The 20,420-nt window shown below is 28.1% G+C and overlaps 1 protein-coding gene and 1 non-coding gene across 5 annotated transcripts; one reads left to right on the top strand and one right to left on the bottom strand.

The window, feature by feature from the left end:
- Positions 1–423: 423 nt before the first annotated feature.
- Positions 424–13,522, bottom strand: LOC109802688 (protein PEP-RELATED DEVELOPMENT ARRESTED 1, chloroplastic). 4 transcript variants are annotated; one of them, XM_083062113.1, is made up of 9 exons: positions 13,091–13,522; positions 12,210–12,365; positions 11,716–11,784; positions 11,442–11,612; positions 2,439–2,582; positions 1,996–2,154; positions 1,813–1,878; positions 1,509–1,568; positions 424–629 (listed from the first exon to the last, which is right to left on the bottom strand). In XM_083062113.1, the coding sequence occupies exons 1-9, from the start codon at positions 13,388–13,390 to the stop codon at positions 582–584; spliced, it is 1,173 nt and encodes a 390-aa protein (XP_082918239.1). In that variant the 5' UTR covers positions 13,391–13,522; the 3' UTR covers positions 424–581. The 4 variants fall into 4 exon arrangements, with proteins under 4 accessions (XP_082918239.1, XP_082918241.1, XP_082918240.1 ...); XM_083062115.1 differs by having other exon boundaries at positions 13,121–13,521; XM_083062114.1 differs by having other exon boundaries at positions 11,716–11,781; positions 13,091–13,517.
- Positions 13,523–13,560: 38 nt separating this feature from the next.
- Positions 13,561–13,630, top strand: TRNAK-UUU (transfer RNA lysine (anticodon UUU)). Its single transcript has one exon. It is a non-coding gene; the product is annotated as a tRNA-Lys (tRNA).
- Positions 13,631–20,420: the final 6,790 nt, after the last annotated feature.

Raw genomic sequence — 20,420 nt, 5'->3', positions numbered from 1 at the left:
TTATGCCTAAGAAGTTGTAATAAAATTGTTGACATACCTATCTCTATGGATATGACTTAAAAAGTATTTTTGAAAACTATTTTATTAAAAATAAAAAATATATTTCAGTAGAAAATTCTTCAAAATATTTTTAGATTTGTATTCAAATGATGCGCATAATAGAATTATGAATTAATATTGCATGATATTCCTAAATTTGACATTCATCAATATATTGCACATTATCCATTTAAACTCTGACAAATTTTACTGAGTATTTTTCTTTTTATGCATCACTCGTCTTTAAGCTAATACTCAAGGACTACTCTCACTCGGTGGAGAGGTATTGAAATTAATAAATTAGAATTAATTAAAAAATGTCCCAAACAACAGTGCTTAAACCAAATATAGCACAAAGCAAAGTCCAAATAGCACAAAGCAAAGTCCAAAAATTCTGATGTCTACTATTATATGGAATTTACTTTATTCACTTTGTAAACGTTCTTTAGTTCATATAATCTGCCATGTTATCCCTACAGCTATAAACATCCTATCAAGTCTTTTGACAGTACATAAGGATAAAAGAGAGGATACAAAGTGAACTAGCCAAATGCTATCTCCTGAAGCACTTGAAGTGTCTTTCGGTGAACCTGAAAGCATGGGTAAAGAACAAGAACAACAATTATGGAGGTGATTATATGACTGATAACTTTAGAAGTTAGTTTAATCAACAATCATGGAGGTAATTATATGACTGATAACTTTAGAAGTTAATTTAATTAAGGAGGTGATTATATGACTGATAACTTTAGAAGTTAATTTAATTAAGGAGGTGATTATATGACTGATAAGTTTAGAAGTTAGTTTAATCAACAATTATGGAGGTGATTATGTGACTGATAACTTTAGAAGTTAATTTAATCGACAAAACTAAGCATGCATTAGAGGGAACACAGCTTATATTCAGCATCACATGTAAATGCAATATTGAAACAAATATACCCTACATTATCGATGACTTGAAGAAGGGACAGAAAACTAGAGGTTGATAATGCCTAACAAGTTTCATTCTGTTATAGAATTTTAGGGGACTTTTATTGTGCATTCTGTAGTCAAGAAAAGTCTTGCATCTTCATAGATAACAATGCAAGGTGTTTACCAAACCCTTCAATTGTAATTGCAACTACCAATTACAGGGAAAGCAAGTTTCTTTTAAAATAGTCAAGTCCAACGAGCATTTTACATAAACAAACAATATCGTTAAGTTCTCTAATAAGCTGATCTCAATCCAGCACCAAATTATCTTCCGTGGGTTAAACAAGTTTAACTAAAGGTCAGCTAATGAAAATCCGAAAGAAAGAAGAGATAAAACAGAAATTCTGAAGCATTGGCCTAAAATTATAAATAGATATTTATAAAGAAAAAGGGATGGTGTTTATCATTCCAATGGGCCACAGTACGGACACCAAATGAGATTTGATTTTGCAAATAGAAACATTTGAGAGTTTATAAGGAGGAAAATAATATACCCATTCAAGGTGTTGCGCAGTGATGCCAGAGTCAGTTCCAACATATAAACCGGATAAGACCTGATGAGCAAAAGAATTGAAAAAATATTAATTTGAAATACATAGAAAATAAAAGATCATTCAAGTTCAATGCAGCAAGCATTGTTCTACAAAGAGCTCTGAGTATAGGAGAAATTATCATGGTTAAAAGTTCAGGTGTTGCAAGGGTGAAATTTTTAACTGGACCAAATATTTTATAGGTTAAATTTGGTCCACTTGGCTTCAATGCAAACCATTCAAAACAAAAAGCATGGCATATAATTACCTTGGAAACAGTCTCAAGAAACATGTCGGGGCGTACTGGAAGTGTCTTTTGTCCTGTTACAATTGGCTGAATATCATGACAGACAAGTTAAATATGCTTTTAAATGACTATAATTTGCATACATGCATAACACATTTCTTAGTTAAATAATAGTATAATACACAAGCATCCAATTCTACCCACCCTTCCAAGAAATTCAACTGGCTCCTCATCTAGGGTGTCGTCCTTATCATCATTGTCAGAATTGTCTGCACCTTCATCTTTTCCTTGCATTACATTTCTTATCATATTAAGCACAATTTTTCCAGGCTTTAGAGCCACCAACTTGGCTAAAAAGTCCACCTGTAGTGCCAAAAGTTTAAAGATGTCAAGAAAATAACATTTCTGACAATGAAAGACAATGAGTGTATTTGGATGCAAGCTAAATCACTTTTGATAGCTTCTCTATTAAAATAAATTTTTTAAACTTGTGTCTAAACAAGCTCAAAACCTATGGAGTTTTGATTTCCAAGCCCTTTTAGTAACAAACAGTAAAATCAGATGAAATTGAAACACTATAGGTAAATGTTTTGCTCAAAGTGAGAACCATGTTAAGATCAAAACATGGAAGCTATATCTCGACATACCTCAGGCTGAGGAAGAGTATAGAATCCCCGGTGATTTCTTTCATCTAAAATTCCCCCTCCCATCATATCACGAGCTTCTTCTCTAATCAAAACAAGCCTAGCAAGAAGTTTTCGATCTGGGATAACAAGGCGAGTTTCCATTGCCTGCAAAGATATAGCCCAGCACCGAACAATTGCTCAAACAGTATCAACAAGAATTAAAGAAGCTGTTCCTTGAAAGACATGCAAATATTTTAAAATATACAAATAGAAATTGAAGGAAAAGAAAAGGTATATATATATATATATATATATATATATATATATATATTATCGGGAAAATTTTTTCAAGAGTTTGGCTCTGATAGCATTACTGGGAATTATAAGTTCTGAGAATATTAATTCTGTTGAAATATTGAATTAATTTCTAAACCATTTGAATATCGTTTTCTAACATAGAATTTCCTAAGAATAAAATTTATTATCTCAACCTTGCCTAGTTCATTGTGGGTAGTGGTAGCGTTGGTAAGCCAGAGATAGGTAGTAAGTCCTGGTAAGGCAGTAAAACCCGAGGTGTTCCCGTTAGACTACTTGTGTGATAGGATGGAAAGGGTAATAAAAATATTCAAAGGAAAAGATAAGTTAGAAGAAGATATGAAAAATGATGAAGAAAATAATATGAATCACTTATTACAACACGAATTAATAATCCCAGAAATAGAAAATCATTTGAATAAGTGGACTCTTCCAAAGTTAAAAATATCTACTATATATGAAAAAGAATGGACTTCAAAATTTACCTCTGAATATGTAATAAAAACAGTAGATAAAGAAATTGAACTTAAAACGAGTCATGAACAAATCCCATTAATAACTAAATCATTAATAGCCGAACACATAAAAAATTATAAATACATGCATATAGGTTCCATTCAAATTGCAATTAAACCTCTATTTAGGCTAGGAATGGATACCCCGATGTTCGTAGCGTTAAGAGATAATAGGCCAACTGAACTTGAAAATCAGATTTTGGCTATGTTTGAAACTAATCTACATCAAGGACCAGTGTATATCAATAATTATCCAAATTATTCAGTAGCTCTTAAAAGTTTTCATAATACTGAAAATAATTTAATATTAGATGTTAAAATACTTGAAAATAAATGGAATAAAAATTCATATCCAGTAGCAGTTATATATAGAATATATTATAAAGTCATGAAAACACATTTAGCTCCTAGAGCTTTATTAATGTCTCCTAAAGATGAAACTACTATGCTTCTAATAAATCCTGAAAAAATAAGTGCAGTAGTTCCCAAAACTTTAAAGCATAATGAAATAACCACTGGATTAAAATGGAGAATAGAAGATATATTAAAACCAGATCCTCCCGATCCTGTAGAAATAGAAGAAATAATTGAATATAAATCAGGAGCAGTGGAAGTTTCTTTCACTCCATTAAGAAGAATAAATTCTTTAAAGATAGGGGAAAGTTCAAAAGCATCCCCGCAAACTTTTCATACAGCAAGAAGATCATTAGATAGGCCTAGTTTTACTTATCATAAAACTATGAATCTAAAAGGAATAAGACCCAATCCTACAATACCATTTCCAGAATATGAATGGGAAAAACCTAAACTCCTAATTCTCCTTCAAATACAGAATTATCTGAAGAAGAACAAATAGATCCCTCTTTAAATGTAATTAAAAAATTTGAAATAAATAAAGAGTTATTAAAACAAGAATTTTTAGTAAAAGAAAATAAAGAGAAAAGACAATGGTTTTTTGATACTTTTACCCAAGAAGAATTAAAAAAATTTAGAGAAAAATATTATGATTATTTAGAAGAAATTCAAGAAAATATTCCTTATTTTTCTTGGTTTCAAGAAAATTGTTTTAAAAATTTATCTATAAATGTTTTAAAAAATGCTGAAAAAATATGGAAAACTAAATCAGGAGAAAAAATAAGTGAAATACCTCCTTTAGAAGAAGTTAGATTTCCAAATATAGAAAATAAAGAAGTAGTAGCATCACCATTTAAAATGATAGGAAAAAGAAAATTAGAGGAAAACCTAACAGTGATGGATATACAAAATGTTCATAGTCAATTGAATTATACAAATCAAATATTACACCAAGTAGCAATAAAAATTTACGAAGATAAATTAGATAACAAGACTCAAAATCCTTTAGGAATAAAACCTTTAGAAAGATCTTTAATTACCCCTACTAGATTTACAGATAAAGAATATAAAGAATTCAAATTAGGAAATAATACTGATAATCTTTTAAATGAAATAAATAAAAATTAGAAAATTTGAACATAAAAAATATAAATATATTAGAAATTCCTGAAGAAGAAATAGGAAACATAAATTTAGAAGATTTAGAAGATAATATATTTAAAATACAAAGAAAATTTACTCAAAATCCAAATACGAATAATATGCCTACTACTAGAAATTATTATCAAAGACCAACCCTTCCTGATATTCAATTTGAAGAATGGAATTTAGAAAGTCCATCTTCCTTTAATGGTGAAGGAATTACTGAATGGAATATAGATGGAATGACAGAACATCAAATTTTAAGAAAAACTCATGAAATGTCTATGGCTGCTTCGGCCTATAGAGCAAAACATAGTGAACAACAAACTGTTAAATTATTAATAGCAGGATTTACAGGATCTTTAAAAGGTTGGTGGGATAATTATCTCTCCTTAGAACAAAGAAATTATATTTTAACTATAGTAAAACCTGAAGATGGAACACCATTAATGGTAGAAACTTTAATAATAACTATAATTCAAAGTTTTATGGGAGATTCGAATATTTTTGATACTAAAACCAATATCCTTCTACATAACATAAGGTGTCCAACCTTAGGAGACTTTAGATGGTATGTAGACAATTTTATAATGATGGTAATGACTAGAGCAGACTGTAAAGAAAATTTTTGGAAAGAAAGATTTATTGCAGGATTACCCCCAGTCTTTGCCACTAAAGTTAGAGAAAAGTTAACAACTTTATATAATGAAAATTTGCAAGAATTAACTTATGGAAGAATAATATCGGTAATAAAAAATACTGCTTTAGAAATTTGTAATAATATGAAATTAGAAAGACAAATTAAAAAACAAAAAGAAAGTGGAATAAAAGAATTAGGAAACTTTTGTGCACAATACGGATATGAGGGATTAACTCCTCCTTCTAGAAAAAATAAACAAAAAATTCGAAAATCCTTTAAAAGAAATAAACCTTTTAAAAGTTTTCGTTATAAGAAAAGAAAATTTACACCTCTTAATAAAAATAAATTTAATAAAACACATCAAAACAAAGGAATAGTTTGCTTTAAGTGTGGAAGATATGGACATATGAAAAAAGATTGCAGAGTTAAAGAAAAAATTAATAATCTAGATATGTCTGAACAATTAAAAGATCAAATTGCTAAAATATTATTATACGAATCAGAAAGTGAAGAAGATTTTTTAGTGAAGACGAAAATTATCTAGAAAATATAGAAACCTCTAGTGAAGAAACCAGTGATTGTGAATGTGAAGAAAATCCTTGCTCATGTTCTTTTAATATTAAAGTAATATCTGCTAGTGAAAAATTAATGTTAGAAATGGTAGATAAACTACATAATGAAAATGAAAAATTAGATTATTTAATGAAATTAAAAAATTTAATATTACAAAATAATCACATTGAAGAATCAACTTCTACTCCTGAATTTAGTGGATATGATTTTTCTCAAATTATAAAGAAAGCATCAATTAAAGAAAAACCTGTAAATATACTAGATTTACAACGAGAAATAAATGAATTAAAAAGAGAAATAAATATAATTAAAACTCAATTGACTGAAATAAAAGCTGAAAATTCTCAAAAAAATGATTTAATAAAAGAAATATTAGAAAAAGAACAACCCTCTACCTCTAACAATGAAAACATTGTAATAAGTCAAATAAAAATAATACAACAAAAATGGTTAATAAAAGCTACTTTAAAAATTGGTAAAAATTTTCATAAAACTTTTACTGCATTAGTAGATTCTGTATAAGAGAAGGATTAATACCTACTCAATATTATGAAAAAACTGTACAAACATTAAGAGCAACGAATTCGAATAAATTAAAAGTAAAATATAAACTTTCTAAAGCCTATATTTGTAATCAAGGCCAATGTTTCAAAAATACCTTTATATTAACCCCAGATATAAGTGAAGAAATGATTTTAGGAACTCCTTTTCTAACTCAAATATATCCTTTTACTGTAACCACAGAAGGAATACAATTTAAAGAAATATTATTTGAATTCATAAATCCAAAGAAAATTAAAGAAATTAATAACATAAAAGATGTAAATGAAGATAATTTTATAACTAGAATAAAAGCTAAATCTGATCAAATAAAATTTTTAAAAAATGAAATAAAACACAAAAACATTGAAGAAAAGATACACGAACCTAAAGTAAGAGAAAAATTTAAAGAAATAGAACAAGAAATAATAAAAGAAATTTGTTCAGAGGTTCCCAACGCTTTTTGGGATAGGAATTCTTTCGAAATAGAATTACCATATGAAGAAGGCTTTTCAGAAAAGGATATACCTACCAAAGCTAAACCTGTACAATTGAATAAAGAAACTCTCGAATATTGTAGAAAAGAAATAAAACAATTTTTGGATAAAAAACTAATTAGACCTAGTAAATCTCCTTGGAGCTGTGCGGCATTTTATGTTCAAAATGCTTCAGAAATAGAAAGAGGAGAACCTAGAATGGTTATTAATTATAAACCTTTGAATAAAGCCTTAAAATGGATAAGATATCCCTTACCTAATAAATCAGAATTAATCAGTAGAATATATAATGCAGTAATATTTTCTAAATTTGATATGAAAAGTGGTTATTATCAAATAAAAGTAAAAGAAGAAGATAAATATAAAACTGCATTTGTAGTACCCTTTGGGCAATACGAGTGGAATGTAATGCCTATGGGACTTAAAAATGCTCCCTCAGAATTTCAGAATATCATGAATACTATTTTAAACCCTTATTCAAAATTTGCATTAGTTTATATAGATGATGTATTAATATTTTCAGAATCTATTGAACAACATTTAAAACACTTAAGAATATTTAAACATATAATCAAGAAAAATGGGATGGTAGTATCTCAAAAGAACAATAACTCCAATAAAAAGAAGTATTGAATTTTCTGAAAAATTTCCGAATGAAATAAGAGATAAAAATCAACTACAAAGATTCTTAGGATGTGTGAATTATGTAGCAGATTTTATTCCTAAGATTAGAATAATATGTAAACCTCTTTATAACAGGCTTAGAAAAAATCCTAAACCATGGACCCCTGAGTTAACCAAAATAGTTCAGGAAGTAAAGGCCCAAGTTAAAACTTTACCTTGTTTAGGAATACCAAACCCTGAAGCCCAATTAATAGTAGAGATTGATGCCTCAGAACAAGGGTATGGTAGGATTCTTAAACAAAAAATAGAAAACCATCCTGAACAAATAGTAAAATATCATTCGGGTATTTGGAACCCAGCCCAATCCAAGTATAGTACAATAAAAAAAGAAATTTTGAGCATAGTTTTATGTCTTCAAAAGTTTCAACATGAACTAATTAACAAACCATTTCTTTTAAGAATAGATTGTAAATCTGCGAAAGAAGTTTTGGAAAAAGATGTAAAAAATTTAGTTTCAAAACAAATTTTCGCTAGATGGCAAAGTTTAATATCTTGCTTTGATTTTCAAATAGAATTTATTAAAGGAAAGAATAATTCAATACCAGATTTTTTAACACGAGAATTCTTGCAGGGATTCCCTTATAACCACCCAAACCAAACAAATGGGTTCCCAGCCCAAACCTCCTGAAAAAACTGGGCCATCTAGTCTCTCACTAGATGACTTTTCTCCTTCGTATTCGAAAGCATCCCAAACTAGAAAATTGCCAAACACTCTGAAAAACCCCCTTGAAAATAAATTTACTGTTTTAGCTCATGCTCCTGAAACACCAGAAAAAGATTCTCCTTCTAATACAAAGAATATCCCAAAAAGAATTTCATATTCTTGAAATTTGTCAGCATGTGGTTACTTTAGAAGAACATTGGCAAGATGAAGATCCATGGAAGATTGTAAAAAATCTAGCTCCTCCTCACTGGAGTTGGATTCCAAAAAATGAAAATTTGAAGAAAACCAAAAAATTTTATCAGTTTATTTTAATAGATACCGGCTCAGTAGAAATAACTCCCGTAGCCGACCTGAAAAACCCTTCTATTATAAATTATTCCAAGTTGAAAATTATTAAAGTGTTGTCCTATCTTGATTGGAAACAACACCCCTGCACTGAGAAAAACTTCTCTAGACCTTTTGACCCGCCTTCATATTCATATTTTGACTACCAAAAGGCCTGGACCTACATACTACTAGAAGAAAATCCCAAACACTCATGGTATATTAGCTTTAAAAATGAATTACCCCTTCCTATTTCAAATTGGTTTGTAGATTGGTTCTTTCAAATAAGCCCAGTTCAATCCATTATTCCTGAAAATGTTTTAAATATCTACCGCAAGTATAAACTGCTTACCTCAAACCAACCTCCTCACCTTCGCCTTATAAAATTTTGCTCTACAATGGGTATAAGTTGGCTTTTAGCCCATCTCGTGGAAATACATCAGCATAAAGAGGAAACCTACCCAAAAACTATTTGTCGTAAGACAAAGGTTTTTTGGTGGAAAAAATTTGAAGTAAAATATGTTGAAGAAAGATTTCAAAAATGGAAAACTTTGGGCCTGTAGACCTCAACCAAGGCCCAAGCTACTCTGAAAATAGAAAAGCCTCTCACGAAGACTATTCTGGATACACTTCCCTCCTCTAAAGAAGAGAAAGCTAGTTTGAAAAAGAAATTATTAGATGCTTTATCTTCTTTAGGCTCCGAATCTGATGAAGAAGAAGAAGTTGAAGATTGTTATGCTATTCAAATGGCTCAAGCGCCTGAAAATGATAATATTGATTTCTATAATTTGTAGCAATCAACGGAAAAGGTTGCTCAAATTAAGAAGAAAATTCAAGAATACCTTCTTAAAGTCGAAGATCAAATTCAAATTCGTATCATGAAAAAATTAATAAATACAACAGATGGAGATCAACTCTGGAGTACCTTTGGAGATTTGAAGAAATTTGAAGAGTGTAGAGCATCTGAGTAAGAAGTCGTGGGTCCCTTGTCTCCCACGTCGCCCAAAAGATGCTTTAATATTTTGTCATTTTGTGTCGGCAGCCGAAAGTAAAGGCTTGCCAGTTGTAAGCATTTTCTTTTGTCGTTTGTATTTTGTCGTTTGTGTCGGCAGCCGAAAGTAAAGGCTTGCCAGTTGTATGCATTTTTTTTCAGATTGCAACACGTGTATGTATAGGATTTGTTGCCTTGAGTCTCGAAGTCACTTTTTCATCTATAAAAGAGCATTCATTTGGAGTAGTAAGCACAGCTCAGTTAGAGCCTTAAACTTCTACCTCCCTTTGAGTCTCCTGCATAGATAAGAAGCTTGACCCTCGCAAAAGTCTGTAAAATATTTGTAAGTTTAAATATGATTAAATATTTTATTGATGGATTTGCCCATGTACACATGTATGAAAATTATAATTTCTTCGAATCGTTTATGATTATTGAATTTTATTTTTATGAAATTTCATTCTTAATACCTGTATACATCTATAATCAAGAAATTAATTGTGATGAAGAATTTAATACTTTTATTAGTTCTTTTCTTCTTTTAAGTAGCAATTACGAATATTTAGAAGATTTTTTATGCTTGTTTTGTTAAATTTCATCTCCTCATCTTACTCTGAATAGATACTCTGAATATTTATGATCTGGTACCGAAATGATGTTTTGTTAAATTTCATCTCCTCATCTTACTCTGAATAGATACTCTGAATATTTATGATCTGGTACCGAAATGGTATCAGAGCCAAACTCTTGAAAAATTTTTCCCAATATAGTATTAATATTTGAAGAAGTTATATGAACCTAACTTGGAGGCTCTGCCACTATTACTGGGAATTATAAGTTCTGAGAATATTAATTCTGTTGAAATATTGAATTATATTATTTTCTAAACCATTTGAATATCGTTTTCTAACATAGAATTTCCTAAGAATAAAATTTATTATCTCAACCTTGCCTAGTTCATTGTGGGTAGTGGTAGCGTTGGTAAGCCAGAGATAGGTAGTAAGTCCTGGTAAGGCAGTAAAACCCGAGGTGTTCCCGTTAGACTACTTGTGTGATAGGATGGAAAGGGTAATAAAAATATTCAAAGGAAAAGATAAGTTAGAAGAAGATATGAAAAATGATGAAGAAAATAATATGAATCACTTATTACAACACGAATTAATAATCCCAGAAATAGAAAACCATTTGAATAAGTGGACTCTTCCAAAGTTAAAAATATCTACTATATATGAAAAAGAATGGACTTCAAAATTTACATCTGAATATATATATATATATATATATATATATATATATATATATATATCATTATAGCCCTTAAAGTTAAGAATCTTAAAATTTGAACAAAATTTTAGAAGATTGAAAATCTTCTAAAATATAAGGATATATATCACTATAGCCCCATAAAATTGAGAATCTTCTAAAACTAGAACAAAGTCAACTACTCTATAAATGTAAGGGAATCTGCATACTTTGTCAAAAACCAAGCTGTAAGGTACAAGACACATTAGTACAATATCAAAAAATAACTAATATATCAGTAATTTGATTTGTACAATTTGCAGGTGTAAAATGAAATGCAAAACACAAAGATGGTACAGGGGATTTTGTAAATCATGCAATTGCATTTTAAAAGAGGAGAATGTAATTTATACCAATCTCAAGGGATTTAAGAGCCACTTTACTCTTATCATTCAATATACAGAAAATTAAATACGGAACAGACAAGTATGAGTACTAAAAGTCACGAAAATTTATTTAATGCTTAAAGTTTCTATATATACCTCCAACAAATCATCAGCTTGGTTAGCGATGTCATTTAGATTTGCCCCTGGGATATGAACCTTCAACTCATTTTCACCTTTAAATACACCACCACCAGCTGCAACCCGGCACAATAATTCTTGCCTACTTTCCTTTTTTGGTGTTCTACAAAGAAGACCAATTACTTGAACCTAAAAGATGAAGGAAAAATTTGCACATTGATGAACAATATAAAATTTGGAGCTTCTCTTCAGTTAGAAGATGATCAAGAAGTAGCTCAAAGAAGTTCCTTACATGGGGTGGACATTTTTTTGTTAGATGTGATAATACTGTCTCTTTGATAACTTCCAACAGTGACTTCTGCTGAATGCAATAATTTGAAATACATAAACAGGTAATTCTTAATCACAAGTTCATCACAGTTTCTCTTCTCACTGTAAAAAAAGAATTTAATTAGAATGCACAGACAGTATAAAGGTTTTCTTCCTCTGTTATCCAATTACGGATTTCCATGTATTAAGATTGATGATTTTCATAATAATTACTTTAAAAGTCTTACTTAAAAGTAAAACCTGATTGGTTGACAGAGTAAAGAACATCGTACCAAAAGTGTATCGAAAGTAATTTCTTAAAAAACAAAAAAACAAAAAAAAATAATCTATTTCCAAAAAAGGATCCAAATGTAAATTTTTCATAAAATACTTTTGCAAACAAAAACTTATGGAGCAGAACATGTACATTTCTAACTTTTAACTGACAAATTATAATTTGATGTTTGAAAATCATACCTTATCATCCTGGTCCTTCTCAGCAAGCTGGATCATGTAGTCAAGAGCCATCATGAAATCAGACTCCATCTCATCAACTCTCTTTCCAATAATTCCTTGCGCAGCCAACTCTACCGCCACTTTTTCAGATTCTTCATCCATATTCATATCTTCCAACTGGATACACATTTATACACGTTATACAGGCTCAAAACAACATTGCACTGCACGATTCACTATCAAAATGACCAAGGACAATAAATATTTGTAAAACGAAGAAAAAAAGCACAGCGGACATAATTGTGTAAGAACTAAGAACTGACACACATATAATCAGTGATCTTCAACAAGAAAACGTGTGGCTAGGATGGTTCTTTCCCTTCACAAGAACACTGGAAATTTATCCAATACATTAATATCAAAGCCTACTAAAAGTAAAAGTCACTCATGAGCCACTCCAGATAAAAAGAAAAAAAAAATAGAACAAAAGATGAGGAGAAATATGTTGCAAGCACCTTCAAAATAAATAAAAATAAAAATGTTTTTCAACACAACACTACATTGATGAAAAAGATACCATAGATGAGGTTTCTGTCACTTGTTAGTTATACACACTTGCATTTAACAAACACAAAATCAGTAAATAAAATAAAATAAAAATTATTACCCACTAAGCAAAGAAATTAAAATAAAAATTTGATCAAATCATACTTAATTTTAAACCCATAGACGTTAAACTTTAAATTCATAAAATATACAATAACAAAAGAAATATTCTCATTTGTTATCCATTGAGTCTTAGATAATTACAAAACCATTTCTCTTTCACAACTTTGTCAAGAACAAAAATAAAATTATTTATGGACAGTGTTTCATCTTTCTCCTCATTAGTAGTAACTCACAAGGGTAATTATTTCCTGGAGAACAGTGACTTGGTCTCCTCCTTTGAGAAGGGCTTCACGCTGAGAAGATGTATCTGAGCTCGACTTTTCATTCCTACCATTTTGATTTTGTTCCAGTTCTGGATAGCCTCCTCCAACCTCATAGCTACCGCTGTCATTGCTCAAAACTGAGAGGCCACAATTCTTTGTAGTGAGTTGCTTCAATCTCAATGCATGGTGGTTGTAAGAGGAGATTAAAGCTGGACAAAAATAATGGAAAAGACTGGGGCAAGGGTAGTAGCAAAACATAGACCCAAACATTCTTAATTCATAATAATTGTGCCTCTTGCCTAAACTCTTTGCTCGTTCCAGTGTTGGGGTTTTAGCTCTACATAAGAATAGATTGAGGTGCGTTGGGCTGGCTTTTTTTTGAAAATTTTAAAGGATAGACTATATTGAATTTTAAAAAAAATTAAATTATAAAATATATAGCCATCTTAGCTCAGCTGGTAGAGCGCATGGCTTTTAACCAGGCCGTGGGTTTGATTCCCACAGATGGCGTAGATTTCTATTTTATCAATATTCTTAAAATTTCATTTATTTCATTTTAACTACATTTTTATCTATTTTTATGATGTTTACAATTATTACTTTTATTAAATAAATTTTTATTTTGTGGTTAATCTTTAAGATTTTATTTATTATTCTTTTATTTAATTTTAATTATATTTTATCTATTTTTATAATCTTTAATTTATAATTATTAGATTTTTTTCTCTCTGTAAATTGTAGTTTTTTTATTAATTTTTAAAATTAAGAAAATTTTTACTTCACTTTTATTAGTTATATTTTAATTCTGTTTATATAATTTATAATTTTATTAAATTTTATTTTGTTGGTAAATATCAAAATTTCATTATTTATTATTATTATTATTATTATTATTATTTAACTACACTTTTATCTATTTTTATAATGTTTGATTTATAATATAAATATTATTACTTTTTGTTTAACTTTATATTTTTATTTATTTGTTAATACTTCATTTACAATTATCTTGTCACTTTTTTCTTCTAATATTCTTAAAATAAAATAAAAACTTTTTATTTGGCTTCTATTAATTACTGGCACAAACTAACTCTCTAATTAAAAAAACTGCACAATTAGTTATGGTAGTTTTATAATAGAATAAACAAAGAAAAAATAGTAATGCAAGAAAAATTAATTTTTAAAATTTATAATTAATGAATAAAAATTAAAATGGTCTATATTAAAATAAAAATAAAAGTAGTTATTCAATAAATATTGTTGTTCTGTTTATATGATTTATAAACTTAATTTTTATTTGGATGATTTTAATTATTTTAAAGATAACTAATTTTTGGATCTATTAATTGAATATTTAATGAAATGTTAATGGTTAACATGATAATAATATTAAAAATAAAATTAATTTTTACTGTTCATGTATAAATTAAAACTACTAAATCATTCATATTATTTAATTTATAAAGTACACATTATATATAATTACTACTAAGGTTTAAAGATTATAAAAACTATTTTTGTTTTAATTATACTAATTTATAAATTATTCCAATTTTTTCATTAAATTATATAATTTACTTATTAAATATTTTTATTTTATTTTATATAAATTAAATTGATTTTAAAATTTTTAATATTTAATTACTCAAACTATAAATTTAAAAAAAATTAATAATAATAGACTATCAATGTAAAATTCTCTATAATGTCAATTAATAAAATTTATTTCTTAATTATTATTTTTTAATATAATTATTTTAAAAGTTAACAAACTTCCTTTAATAATGATTTGTGATTGAATACTCGTTTAAAACTTATTTACACTAACCATGCATAACTTTTTTTCTTTTAAATTTTAATATTTGTTGAATCTATTTTAACAATTATAAAACAAAAATTTATAATAAAAATTTAAATTTAATGCTAGTTAAAAATAATAAATAATAAATTTATATCACTAAGAAAAATAAAAAAAAATAGATAAAATATATAAATTATTATTTAATATATTTTTATACAGTAAATATAAAAATGCAACTACAATAAATTTATCAATTATTATTTTTAAAATTAAAATAAAAAAATTAATATTAAATAAAAATTAAATTCACATAATGATTTGATTTAACAATATAATTGACTCTTAATAATGTATATATATGATAGGAAAAAAAATGTTATACACCAATAATGTAAAATAATTTTATTCTATCGTTTAGTTATAAACCACATATATAATCAATATATTGAATTTTAAAATAAATAACTAAAAATTCATGCTAATAAATATTTTTAAATAATTAACCATATAAAATATCATCAATATATAATCTTTAAATTGTATATTATATAATGTTTATAATATTAATCAAATAATTTAAATAATTTGATGAGTTTGTTATCAGAGAAAAAATCGGCAATGCACTTTATTGAAGAAAAAAAATCTGAAAACATTCATTAAATATGAGAATTGATACTTATTATATAAGATTAGATTACTTTTTAGGAAAAAGCTATCAAAAGTATTAAATATTTGATGAATACTAACTTTGATCCTAAAGTAACAAATCAAAATAAAGTATTTAAAAATATAAATTATGTTTAAAACATAAAATCATTTGATACTCAATTTTTAAATAATGTATATTAGATTTATTTAATATTATTAGATTTATTTACTATTATTAGTTTTATAAATGTCTATTGATGCAAAAGCTAGAGTTTATTTTTCTTAAAATAAGATTAGATATTATTAGTTTATGCATAGTGGGTGCTACTTCTCTACTCAAATTATATATTCTTCTAATTATTATTTGCCCATCATTATGGATTTTCCTCATAAAGGCATGATACTTATAAAAGTTATAAGCTTATAACTTTAAATGATTTTGTTTCATATATATTGAAGGATCGGATCCAAGAGCATAACAAATCATTAATTGATTTTATCTTTTCAAGTCAAAGAGGAGGGGAGGGGAGATTTTTTTATATAAAAAATATTAGGAAAAGGAAAAGATGTCTTACTCAAAATTCAAAATATTACTAGAGGATTTTATCAAGTTCAAAAAGTATCACCATCCACCAACAAGAATCCAAGTTTTTTTTTTTCCTGTCATTACATTAAAAAAATTGTTACTTAATTTATGCATGTTTTAGTTATAGAAGCTTTCATTTCGAATTATATTCTATGCGAAATTGGTAAATTGTTCTAAATTATTTCATTTAGTTTTGTTGGATTCCTTACATGTTTTGATAAACTAATTATAAATGTGCTCGGGTGTATTATGTATTTTCTATGTTGAGTTTAGGTTTTTTTTTTAAGTTTATTTATCTTTTAGATCGATTCCTATAGTTTTATAATTTTTTTAATCTTTATAATTAAAACTTTTCATTTTAGTCTTTACACATACTTTTTTTTTAAAATGTTTACTCTCTATAGTTGCATTTTTTTTATAGTTTGCATCTGTATAAGATACACTAGTGTCTAAATATGACTTCATTCTTTACTACTCAGCTTAGTGGATTTTTTTGTTATGCCAAATGTTGTGTTCAAGTGGGAGCTGCCTACAAAAAAACACTCTGACATTCAAGTAAGTTAATAAATGAGAGTAGGTATGAATAATATTTTTTTAACTTGATATATGTTATGATTTATACTAACTATTGTGGGCCTTGGGCTTGGTCTATCAGATTACAATTAGGTAATGTACCTCTTAATTTGTATCTTCTAATAATTTTCTCATTTGTATAGGGTTAAGAGATCGTAATATCAATTAGGTTAACGTTATGTTGGGATGCAAGTAAAGTCCCACATCGTTCAAACAAGAGGATGATCATGGTTTTATATACACACAATTGTCTCCATTGGTAGAGAGACCTTTTGGGTAATGTCCAAAAGTAAAATCGTGAGGACTTGGACCCAAAGTGGACAATATCTTACCAATGTGGAGACATGTGTATGTGTGTGGTAACCCCCGGTGCATAATAAGTGGTATTAGAGCTCATGTTCTGATCAGGTGACTGGCTCAACAAGTATCATGACTGGCAAGTGGATCCAAGTTTGGGATCCCTTGTGTTGAAAGTCTTCCTAAATGGTGGAGGGTTAGGAGGTATGTCCCGTTGTCATGAAGGAGGTCATGATGGAACGGCGGTGCAAGCACTTAGAGCATGAGTGAGCTTACCTATGGTCAAGATTGATGCATGTGACTGAGACTCATGCATATGGCCGAGGCCAATTCCTAAGGTTGAGGCTTGTCAAATGTGATTTCAAACGAGGTTGAAGCATAAGGCTGAGGCTAATACGTAAGGCTGAATCTTGTCAAGTGTGATTCCACATGAGATTGAAGCATATGCTAAAACTTGTGCCTGGCATTGTCCTAAGTGTCGAAGGTAGCATTAGTTGAACGATATATCAGTGAATTTTACTCTATATGCCTGTGAAGCATATGGCTGATTAAAACAAATAAAAATAATATATATAGTAACTAAAATTAAATATATTTTAATTATAAGAAGCAAATAATAAAGTTGATAAAATTATAGAGAATAAAAGATAATTAAATATTTTTAATCGGTTCTACGATGAGTTTTCATATATAAACTGATTATCTAATATATCTATAAAATTAATAAACGACATAATAGACTTTCTTTTGTCTATTAGAGAAGGTTGATGGCCTAAGCAAGAAAACGAGTGCAAGGCTACATCATTGAGTTTTAGCCGTAACTTCTTTATGAAGAATGTACCTTTCCATCGTGCGTGATAGACATTATAGCATGGAAGTCGTGTGCGTCATATATGTTAAATTATAATTTGTTTTGGTTAGAAAAAAGTTTATAATTAATTAAATGAGGATTTTCTATTATAAAAGTGGTACATGTTAAAGGTTTTTAGTAAAATAACTTATGGTGGTATACATGATTTCTAGTATTAGAAAGTTAGAGGAATCAAACACAAAATGAATGAATTAAAACCATTTTATTTATGTGATGGAGTTTTTTTCTCGCAATTGGGATTTTCCTAGTCTGAAATATACTTTTTCCCTTTTTTAATTCAAGATGGGTTTGTTTGTTTGTTGTTTGTTTTAATTTTTATGTTTTCACTAAATTCCAATTTGGTTGTTAATTTAGCAAGTGCGTAAGGTGTGAAAATGATCGAGTTGGTTCGATAGGATCAAACCAGTTAAATTGCTCAAGTATTGTAAGAAATCTCCGTAAATGAATGCATGACAACACATTAGTTAAGGTATATGCATATGATATGTTGTGATTGATGTTCATATGTGTTGGTGCTTATATGGTTGTATGACATTGTTGTGGTGTAAGTTTGATTGCTTGTTGAGTTATTGCTTTTCAAACTTGTTGGTGAGCCATGAGGTGCATGTTGAGTGGTTCACATGTTATTGTTGGTAGTATATTGTATTTCATATATACTTGTTATATATTGGTCTTTTTAAAATCTAGTTTACTCATGCGTGTTTTCTTGGTGATCGGATTATAATGATCATGTTTACATGGGAGTAGGACAAGGTTGGCTAGAGGTAGGTCGGAGTTTTTGGTGAGCCACATTGTTGTAGTTGTTTGACTGACACCTAGGGTTATATATAATAGTTTTAGATTATTGTATATACATATGAATCTATATAGTTTTTTAGTTGTTTTTGCAAAACCTTATTCTAGATATATGTATATAGTTTGTTATGATGTCATCCAGAATCTATGTGAACCTTAGGTAGAGTTGTACTTTATATTGCTAATAGGTGATTTTATTAAGTGTAGAAATCATGATAAGTTGTTACATTAGTTTGAGTAATATTGAACTTGATCTCCTTAAATAAAATCTTGGTTTTGAGTCTTTTATATATATAAACATTCTTGAGAAGGAAAAGGTGAGCTAAATTCAAAAATTAATGATAAAAAAATCGATGAATATCATATTAATAATATTATCGAGAAAAGAAATCATCCCAAACTCGCCAAATCAAACAATCAAAGTCACCTTACTCATATTGGTCATACAAAATGCTCCAAAATATTTAGTAGTTATAGAAATCATATTGTGTTTAATTTACCTATGCATGCACTTTCGTACGTGGGTGGTGTCTCACTCATACTTGGCCATATATAAAAGATATCTCGTATATTACTAGGAAGATTTTATTTTGATATATTGTTAATGTACTTGAATTACATACATATTGACTAGGGTGTTAATGTCTTTGCATGTACCTCTATATGTTTTGATTGCATGTTGGATCAAACCAACTTCCTTATCCCCTTCATTAGAAGCAATTCAATCTCACGTGTCTTTGGATAAAGAAGCTCGCTTTAGATCCAGAGGTGGAAGGATAATGAGAATGTAGTTTATTTATATGCTAATTAACACAAAAAAGATATCAATATGTTTTGTTTTACGAAAGAAAATAAAAAATAAATATTAAAATTTGTTATTTCTTTGAGGGGACAAACAAAAAGGAAGTAAGTTTTTTTATGAATCTCGGGCCCCTTGAAATAGGGGTAGTTCTTTTTCTCTTTTTCTTAGTTATTATATCTTAGTAAAATAAACTCAGAAAAAACTTTTTTTTCTTAGTTTTGGTTGAAAATTAAATATTTTTTTTATAACTAATGAATAAAAAAAATCATATTAAAAATAACAGAACAAAAGTTTAAACATTTATTGGTTAAACATTTCTTTTAATTAGTATATTTTTTGTACATTTTATTTTATTTATTTATATTATTCACTACAAATAAACAAAAAAAAATTATTTTATTATTCTTACTAATCGATCTAAATAACATTTTTTAATCTATTTCTCTCTTTTTTCTTCTTTGTTTCATTTCTTTTCCAAAACAATGTGGGAAAATGAATTTTTGACATCATGTGTCTATCACTTAGTGTCATGGTCAATAGGGTCTCTAACATTCGGACTGAAGTGAACTCTTGTCCCCTATACTTCATCTCTAGATAATTTCCCTTGCTTTCGTCATGCTTCGGTAGGCAAAACTCGATTGCTATCTAATTATAGCTTTCATAAACTCCCACTTGGCCAAAACAATGTTGTAGGATTTTTAAAAATTAGAGATATACTTTAATGGCTAGAAATAGGGACTTGTTTTTTTTAGCATTTACATTTATTTGATTATATAATTGTTCTCATTAAGTAATTAACAATTGAAATGTCTTTCCAAAAATCATATCATTTTGACCAACAAGTAAAGTCACATATACCTCTTCAATTAACTATTAAATCACATTTTATTGAATAATGTTGAATATGATATAGATCGAAGAAGGAAG

The sequence above is a fragment of the Cajanus cajan genome, chromosome 8 (genome assembly GCF_000230855.2).
Source record: "Cajanus cajan strain Asha chromosome 8, NIPB_CcT2T_4, whole genome shotgun sequence".
NCBI lineage: Eukaryota > Viridiplantae > Streptophyta > Magnoliopsida > Fabales > Fabaceae > Cajanus > Cajanus cajan.
Note: the sequence above shows the minus strand (reverse complement) of the source record. Positions and strands in the feature narration are given on the sequence as shown.

Excerpts from the sequence above, each read along its gene's own strand:
- LOC109802688 (XM_083062113.1), bottom strand. The coding sequence starts at position 13,390 with ATGTTTGGGTCTATGTTTTGCTACTACCCTTGCCCCAGTCTTTTCCAT. Across the intron at positions 2,583-11,441 it reads AAGCTGATGATTTGTTGGAG|GCAATGGAAACTCGCCTTGT; the intron begins GTATATATAGAA and ends ATATCTTTGCAG. Across the intron at positions 1,879-1,995 it reads CAGTTGAATTTCTTGGAAGG|CCAATTGTAACAGGACAAAA; the intron begins GTGGGTAGAATT and ends CATGATATTCAG.